General features: G+C 51.3%; 1 protein-coding gene and 1 long non-coding RNA gene across 2 annotated transcripts; both read right to left on the bottom strand.

Annotated features, from left to right (window-relative positions):
- Window positions 1-743: 743 nt before the first annotated feature.
- On the bottom strand, window positions 744-3,467 carry LOC134517538 (sentrin-specific protease 2-like). Its single transcript, XM_063339135.1, has 6 exons — window positions 3,339-3,467; window positions 2,724-2,927; window positions 2,522-2,601; window positions 2,048-2,132; window positions 1,247-1,342; window positions 744-806 (listed from the first exon to the last, which is right to left on the bottom strand). The coding sequence occupies exons 1-6, from the start codon at window positions 3,465-3,467 to the stop codon at window positions 744-746; spliced, it is 657 nt and encodes a 218-aa protein (XP_063195205.1).
- A 1,373-nt stretch (window positions 3,468-4,840) lies between these two features.
- Window positions 4,841-6,443, bottom strand: LOC134517539 (uncharacterized). The gene is made up of 3 exons (XR_010071661.1): window positions 6,144-6,443; window positions 5,938-5,995; window positions 4,841-4,941 (listed from the first exon to the last, which is right to left on the bottom strand). It is a non-coding gene; the product is annotated as an uncharacterized LOC134517539 (long non-coding RNA).
- Window positions 6,444-8,691: the final 2,248 nt, after the last annotated feature.

Raw genomic sequence — 8,691 nt, 5'->3', positions numbered from 1 at the left:
ATTACCAGATCAAGTTTCATTCCAGTAAGGCTCTTTAAATAATTTAAATATATATTTCAACAAAAATAAATAAATACTTCTCTTTTCACATTATAAAACTCCCTGGAGAAAGAAAAAAACCAAACCAACCCCAACCACAGGGGTTTCTCTCGCAAATCAAAAGATGGTAAATGCTTTCTTCTGATGGTCATCACAAATCCACTTGTAGGCATCAAGTAGATGGTAGATTACTCCAGAAACAGAAGAAAACTCTCTTTGAGGAAACAGCAGTTCAGCACCTTCTTGTTGGGATGAGAAGTTCAGCTCACACAACTGTTGCCACCACCAGATGAGTCCCATTTGTCCATAACGTGACCACGTGTGCTGTGAGAGAAGTTCAGCTCATGCAATGTCACCACCACCAGATGAGTCCCATTCGTCCATAAGGTGGCCACGTGCGCTGCGAGGTGTGAGCAGCCCTCTCTGCGATGGAAGTTCACAGCATTTGTTCTTAACCATTTCCTTGCCCAGGTGACACCAACCTTTCCAGCTTGCACTTAAGGTGTGTTAGCTAATTTCAAAGAGAGTTACTGTCTCCAAAATAGGGGCAGGTGGGGTGGGTGGGGGGGAATAACAATCTTAACCACTACTTCTTAACCTACAGAGAAAAATTTCTAACAACAACAACAAAGTATTAAAAAAGTAACTAGAAAAAGAGTTGGTCACCCAAAGGTGACCCCAGGGTTACTCCTGTAGCGCAGGTGTCACAGCAGCTCTTGATGGAGTATTTCCCACACCATCTTCTTACGGAAGTAAGGCATGTGGCTCTGAAAAGAAAAGAAAATCCATGAAATGCACCTCATGGCAGAAAGAGACACAAAATACGCAGAAACACCCAGTTACTTCCTTAATATACACTTCCTTTTAAGAACTGTCAACACTTGCCCTTCAGGTACAGCCTGGCTTTCACACGCACAGCTCCTAAGAGGGTGACATGCCACCAAAACCAGATCTCCTTGACCACACAACAGCTCACAAGCACTTTCACAGAAGAGCACTGCCTTGGAAAAGAACCAGTGTCTTCACTGGTCAAAGGGTGAGACCCATTTCTCCCAAAGATCCCAAGGCCAGATCCCACAAACCCCCTGGCTCCAGTATCTCCCCCAAGAGGAATCTCACTGGGAGCAGACACCTCAGCCGCTGCGTAACTTCCCTGGCTCGTGTCTCTGTGCGAAAGGGGCTGGAGCTGTTTAGATCCTTCACTCACCTGTGTAAAGGTCAGCGGTCTGTCTCTGCAGATGTAATCTGCGTATTTGCAGGTGAAAACACCGCAGTCGCTTCCGTTTGATTGCTGAGGGATTTCCTAACGAATGCAAAGAAGATGGAGAATTTGCCTCTATCTTCAAGGAAAAGCACCCATTGGAAGTAGCACCCATTACCAAAAATACCCTAACCAGACACTCCTGAACTTGCACCATCCCCAGTAACCGCTCCCCAACACAAGGAACAGACCCCAGGAACTGCACATCATCCCTCCCCTCGGCTTCCTACGCTCGGATGTTACAAGCCAAATTCCTGGCAGGCTGATAAGGGACAGCAGGCTTCCTCCCTGCAAGGTGTCTGGAGGTTTCTACAGTGTCTTTCTGAAGTGACATCCCTTAAATCGAGGCTTTCGGTGCTGCTTTTCACTATTAACTTGGCAAGAAACATCAGCCCAACCCCTTGCTTTGTCACGTGCCAGGATCTGGGCTGCAAACAAGCAGCCCACGTTCTCTGACAACTGCTAAAGAGACTTGAAATTTGACTTGTGAAATGGGGGCAAAGCCAAATTCACCTTCACGTGGCAGAGCAATTAAAAAAAACCCAAGAAAGTATTCAGCCAGCAAGGAGAGGCACTGCGCAAAGATTTCATCCCAGCACGGTTTCCTGGTCCACTTGCAGCCCCATGTGGGACCAGAAGAAGATGCTTATGGCTGTTCTCTAAAGTCCTGGCCTTATGAGAAAGCGTTAAGAGCTTCGTGACAAGGAGTTCTAGTTCACATTTCAAGTGCAAGTAGTGTTCGCTTACGTGTGGCTCCATGCTGTGAACAGTCCACTCTGAAACATTCAGGTTCACGTTTCTTTTTTCACGGCTCTCCTCTTGCAGGTATTTGCTGGTTAAAACAAAAGAAGAAAATCACTCTTCATCGCTGTAATTCAGGCCGAGAAAAAAAGAGCTGCTGAAAGATCACAGGAAGATGAGTGGCAGGAGGGTTTTATTGATCACTAACAAGGTTGGTGCCCGTGTGCCACGGGGCTACCATGTCTTTGTCTGTGCTATAGGGGGAAGGTGGCAGAACCCAGGCATCCAAGACGCTGGGTGCAGGGGACGACGTGAGACTAGGGAAGGAGTCACTGTCAGACAACTCGCAGCAAGCGAATCCAAGATTTCTGGTTTGTTATCTACAAGACATGCGGAAACTTGCAGCCCTGTCACAAGCGCAAAATCCAAAACCCTTCTCCTAATTCACAACACAAAAGCACTGACTGAGCAGTTACTTACAGCAAAGTCTCACAAATCTTGTCCCCTCCTTGTCCCAGGGAGTCGTAGTATTTGATGGTCTTCTTTCTCATATCTATGACCTGTTATTCAAAGGTGACTGTTAGACAAAGCGCAACCTTGTTGTGCTGCACAAACCTCAATAACCGTTCTTCCCAGCTTTTTCTCCCCAGCCAGTTCTAAATAACAAGCCCGTTTGACTCACCGCTAGTGTCCAGTGCAAACGCAAGTTAATGGGCACTAAGATGATGTCCTTGTTGAAGAGATCCACACGCCTGGTCCATCTTCCTACAGCTTTGTAGCCCCCAGAAGCAAGTTTTTCATAAAAGAAGGAACTGAAAGCGTGGACTGATGGATATCCCTCCTTCTTACTTCTTTCCGTCACAAGACCCATGTAGAAATTAATGACCTGTACCATAAAGAGTAAACTGGAGATGTAAAACAAGACACTAGCTTACCAAATGAAAAGCACAGCAAGATGTCTTTTCTGGCCACCCTGAAGTACGCAGCTGAGAGAACTCCAGCCTCAGCTGTCAGCTTTTGTTGTGAGAATTTCCCACTTGGTTACATCTGCAGCTTGATAAAAACACCTGCCACCCACTCCAAGAACCTACACTAACTCCTGGAAGCTGCACAATACAAGTAAAGGAACTGCCAGAAGCACCGGACCCTTCAGTACCTAAAATAAGAAACGTACAGAGATTTCTAGGCTCTGCAGTGCAGGTCATCAAATAACTTTGCAAAGACTTGTGTACACGCTGAAGGGGTATTTTGAAATAAACGCTCCATTAGAAGATCCCTGTGCTGCAGCTAGTTTTACCTCATCATTTAGCCAGCAAAGCTTCCTTAGGGTGTGGACGTCCTGGCGCGTGACCCTTAGTTTGAAGGCACTGCTCAGGATCTCCTCTGGCTCACCTTTGCCTAATGCGGCAACGACCTCTCTCTCCATGGCCTGAAATGGACAATTAAATGGGGAAGGACTTGTGAAACAGAGCGTTGAGTATGCCAACCTGTGGGCAGCTTTCAACTCAAACACGGCCTGGAAAGGAAGCTCAGGTGACAGAGCAACTGCCTTTGCCGGCTTTCGGCTAGGTTAGCAATCGCCCTTTTTGTTGGTTGGTTGGTTTCAGCATCCTGACTTGGAACTTCAGGGCCCAGGTTTGCCTCAATTTGTTTTCACCAAGGAAGCTGAGATAAAACGCAGGGACGAGCAAACACACAGCAAACGCCTTTCCCATGCGATGCTGCAGCCCTCGCAACGCTGAGGTTTAAGGCAACCGCAGCAGGCATTCTCCATGCCAAGGCAGCTACGTCAGGAGCCTGAAAGAATGGGAAGGTGGGGGAACTTCAAGGGAGCTGAAGTACCAGCAAAGGGGGAAACCGAGGCAGCCACACTGCAGTCAGGCAATCGGGAGTCCAGGCTGTGCATGCAACTGGTTGTCATTTGGACGTTTCCATCCAAGTCTGCTTAGGGAACGCAAATAAACAACTGGGTCTGTTAGTATAAAATACTCTGAACTGCCAGAGCATCTTCTTCTGGGTTGAACGTGGGCTAGCAGGATAAGAAAAACCCCTGGTTTTCCTTGTACTGAGCATCACCCCGCAGACTTTGTAAACTGTGGACTTGCTAGCCCTTTCCAAGTCAATCCTCAAGAGGCAAAAAAGGGGGCGCTCGATCAGACGGCAACTCCCAAGAATAAGAGCAGCCAACATTCAGACAAGCAGGGGAACCTCAACTCCCACTCCCTGTTGCATAGCGTAACTAAGTGAACTCCTGTGACCACTGCTACACGCAGTGCAACCGTGCCCAGAGCGCATCCGCGGCTCGGTGACATCCCGAGGACGTACGCAAGATGCTCAGGTCCCCCACAAGCAAGGCAACACCACGGAGCAGTAAAAGCTTCTATTTCAAGTTCTATCTTCATGCTAGGACAGGTTGAGAGGCAGATCCCATATAACTGCAGGAATCAGGTCAGCGCTGCTCTGGGAGACTGCTGTTAAACCTGGACTCATTTTTGTCCGAGTAACAGAAGACCCACCAACCCTTAGGTTAGAGCACAACTCAAGGAGTGCGTGGAGCCTAAGATGCTTAAATCCTTGAAATCCTTCAAACCAGCTTTAGTGCTGACCTTTGCACTGGGAAATCACAGCTGCAGACGCTCCCTAACAGCTTAAATGCAAGTTCTTCAGATTTCAAAAAGCCTGAAGAACCACCTATAACAAATGGAGTTCCTTGCAGCTGTTTCACAGCCTTCAGTTTTGTCTAACAGCCTGTCAGCTACGGTACCTCTGTGAGTGGAGTAAAGCCTTTTGCTCTTTTCTGCAGCCTTGGCGGTTTCTTTTCTTCCACCTCACAGGCAGGTGACTTTTTGGTCTCACCAGGTCCATCCTGTTGCAGAGTATCTTCTGCTGGTGGGGAGCCCCTGCGAGGAGCGGGAGAGAGAAAGAGAGAGAGCAGTGAGCTGTGGACCTGTACTGTCCTACGGAATTCTCAAGAATTCACCTTCTGGACAAGAAATGCTTTTTCAAGGCTCCTGCTGACTACAGCCTCGGTTGCACACGTGTGACAACATCGTCTCCGCTTCCAGCACGGTTCTTTCGGAGCAGCCAGACTGGCATAGAAGGAAGCGCTGGAGGCTTTGTAAATTCCTTCCCACCTCCCTGTGCAAGACTCCTTTGGTTTCCCTTGATCAGTTTCATTATTTGGAAAACAGGGAAGCAACCAGCACTTCCTCTGTCAAGTGCTCTGGGATCTACTGGGGATAAATGCTGCGTGCTAGGGCTTATACTGCAAGGTATAACAGGAACGTCTGCAACTCTACCTGCAGCCACATACAGTTAGCTTACGGGAACTAAGACCAGCACAGGGAACTAAAAATGGGACACCTACAGGATATTTACTTGCCTTCTGTAGGCTAGTCAAGAGAGTGACTGTCCCCATTTGGAGAGGATTACCAGTAAAACCACACAAACTCTGAAGAGCAACACACAGACAGTAAAGTTGTCCGTACACATGTGCCTTCTTCAAAACCAAGAATTTGCCTTGTCACCAAAGACAAGGGCAGGGAGACCTTTTCCAGGAGGGAGACCTACAACAGACTCTCACAGTATTCTCCACTTTCAGTCCAGCGTGGTAAGAGTCGCTATCACAAGCTTTGTCAAATGACTTCCCTTGGTAGTTAAATCCACAAAAAAAGGCAAGAAAATGTTCCTTTCACTGGAACCCATCCTACCCTCTCAGTTCCTTTCTTTCCTTCTCTCCCCTCGAGCTCAGGTGAACCACGGACAATCCCAGCACACAACAGTGCCGCACGGCTAAAGAGAGCGCTAGGCTTTAAAGCGGGGAGAAGAACAGGCACGGAAAGAGACACGCGCACAGAGCCAAAAGAAACAAGAACCGTGATGAAAAGAGACTCTACCTGGTCACAACATCGCCCTGAGATGGCTCTGGGCAGCAAACATCCACCCATGTGATACCTGCACAGAAAAGCAGCAGTATTAGAAAAATACGTCAACTTGCAATTTTACTTTTCAAGTAAAAACAAGCACAGAAGCCAGAGTTCTCTCAGGCAGACGAAGCCTCAGAAAAACCAGGCACATTCAAGACTTCTGTTCCGTGCAATACCTGTCCTCCTCTTTTTTGCCTCAGACTCGGCACGATCGTCCGCGGGCGCACAAGTGCTGAGGAAAGAACACACAGAACCGCGGCTTGAAACTTCCTTCAGCTTCTACCAGGCTGACTTCCCTTCACAGGGCCCAAACTTCCAAAGGTACTTTCCAGAGCCCAAAGGTTGCCCCCTCCGGCCAAAGGCCCGCGGGCGGCGCGGGGCGGCGGGCGGCGGCGAGGAGGGCGCCGAGGGCCCCCAGCAGCCATCGGGACACACCCCCCGCGCCGGAAATGCGCCCGGCCCGCGCGCCCGGCGCCGCCTCCCTATTGGCTGCCGGGGAGCGCCGCCCCGCCCCTGCGAAACGGAGGGGAGGGACGGGCAGGCGGAGCCATCTTGGCGCCGCCTGAGGGAGGCGGGAACGGCCGCCCAGCCCTCCGCCGCCTCCTCCCCGCTGGGGCCGGGCCTGTGCCGGCCCGCCCCCGGCCAGGCGGGGAGCTTTCCCTCCCAGAAAGCCCCGAGCCGGGCCCTGGATGGACGTGGAGGGCGACAGGCCCGTCTGCCTTTAGGGAGAGGCCCCGCAGAGCCCGGAGGGGCGGCCGTCAGGGGCCCAACCGAGGCCGGAGGGACCTCGCGGGGGACCCACAGAGGCCCGGGGGCCCCGTCGGAGGCCGCGGGGGCGCCCTGAAGGACCCAGAGGCTGGAGAAGCCGTTCCGCCTCCCGCAGGACGGGGGCGGGCCACACGGCCCGGCGACACGGGCTCTTGCGCGCCCGCTACTGCCTCCTGTGCTCTGCGGCGGTGAGGGAATGGCATTGCCGGGCTTACCCAGCCCTGGCCTCACGGCCCAAGCGGCGCTTTGTGCCGCTCCGCTGGGGAGCTGCAGGCGCTGCGTGCGGTTCCGCCATGGCTCCGCTGCAACTAGGGACGCGGACGCTGCGTTCGACCCTGGTGACCGACTGTGATGTAGCGGCGGCCAAGGGCCCGCTGCAGGGAGCCCGGCTAAAGCGGCCGCTGTGGGGCTGGCGAGTGCTGAGCTGGCTCCTGGTGGCCTTGGCTGGCTCTCGGGGGCATTCTAGGAAGGGGGAAGGATGGTCTTTTGGGGAAGGGCTCTTCCCTGCTCCCAAGGCAGATGTGGCCCACGTGAGACTCGTACAGCTGCCCTGTGCCACAGGGTGATGCTGAGGCTTCTCTCCTGCCTTGGGACCCCCTACCCTGGGCACAGGTGTGGAGCCAGCCCTGGGGCTGCAGGATTCCTCTGCCAGGCATGTCCCCCCAGCCGCAGTTTCTTCCACCCTGCAGCATAACCCACCGCAGGACAATGCTCAGAAAAAGATGAGAAATCTTCTCTGGGAACTGTGGTGGTTATTCTAAAGCAGCTCCTCTGTGCTTCCTGGTAACACCACTTCCTTGTCCACACCAGGACAGGGGTTTGAATGCTGTTAAATGATTTGAAAACACCTGCGTGAATGGCTTTGTGTGTGCCAGAAAAGTACCTGACAGTGGCAGCAGGGTCAGTGTGACTGCGGTGCCCGTCCAAAGGTTTTGTCCCAGTCGGATTCCTTTGTGCGTGGTGTTTGGTGTGGAGCCTGTTGTGATCTCTAAACGTCAATAACCAAACACACCAAGAAGTTACCATTTCATTAAATTAATGCCACCAGACTGAGGGTCTTTCCTTTTAGAGTGGAGTCTCTTGTTGCACCTTACACTAAATGTTTTGGGTTTTTTTCTCCTCTCTGTCCTGTATATGGCAAAAAATTCCCATTTTTCTAAAGGCAAATACAACAGCTGGATGTGCCAGAGGCTGCCTGTTGTAATTCCTGGCACGTCTTTACAGTGCAGTTTTACATCAGTTACATTTCTCAGTGCCTGTAATTGATGCAGCTGATGGTCATGACTTAATTCCTTACTGTGCCTTTGAGCTTCTTGCTCAGTCCATTGACGCGTAAGGACTCAAAATTAGGATATTTGGTGCACGAAAATCTGGAATCCCGTTACCAGACGTTTACATCCGCATGGATTACTGGAGTCCCATCTCCGATCCGATAGCGAATGCGGATCATTCCAGAATCTGAGCTCATTAATTGTGCGTTACCCAAAGTCTGTGCCTTTAGAGCAGCTTCAGTGTGAAAGCAGCTTCACACACCTGGGTGCTGAAGCAGCATATTTCCAATTAGTGGCATAACAAACTGAACAATTAACCTTAGGGCTGGAGGAATGCTTGGTCATTTTAGCTATACCCCTACTTTTAGGTATGGAAAGCGTAATATGCTTAATCTGGCATTTCAATCTCTTTATTTCGCATGTGTTCGGGATGATGCCGGGTGGCACAGCGCTATCCCAGACCCCAAACCAGCACTGCGACTCCCCGCAGCGCGCCTTTGCTGGGGCTTTCGCTGGCTAATCTCGGCGGTTCTTTGCCTTGGGTACCATCCCCCTGGATATGAGTCAGTTTGTCACCACAGCTGCCTTATGGCTCGTGTGTGTTTAGCCCGTCGGCACCTAAAGGCACCTCGCAGCTCGTCCCTGCTTCCCACCCCAAAACGGGCACTCCGGGAGGCAGACTCCG

The sequence above is a fragment of the Chroicocephalus ridibundus genome, chromosome 6 (genome assembly GCF_963924245.1).
Source record: "Chroicocephalus ridibundus chromosome 6, bChrRid1.1, whole genome shotgun sequence".
In the NCBI taxonomy this organism is placed as follows: Eukaryota; Metazoa; Chordata; class Aves; order Charadriiformes; family Laridae; genus Chroicocephalus; species Chroicocephalus ridibundus.
Note: the sequence above shows the minus strand (reverse complement) of the source record. Positions and strands in the feature narration are given on the sequence as shown.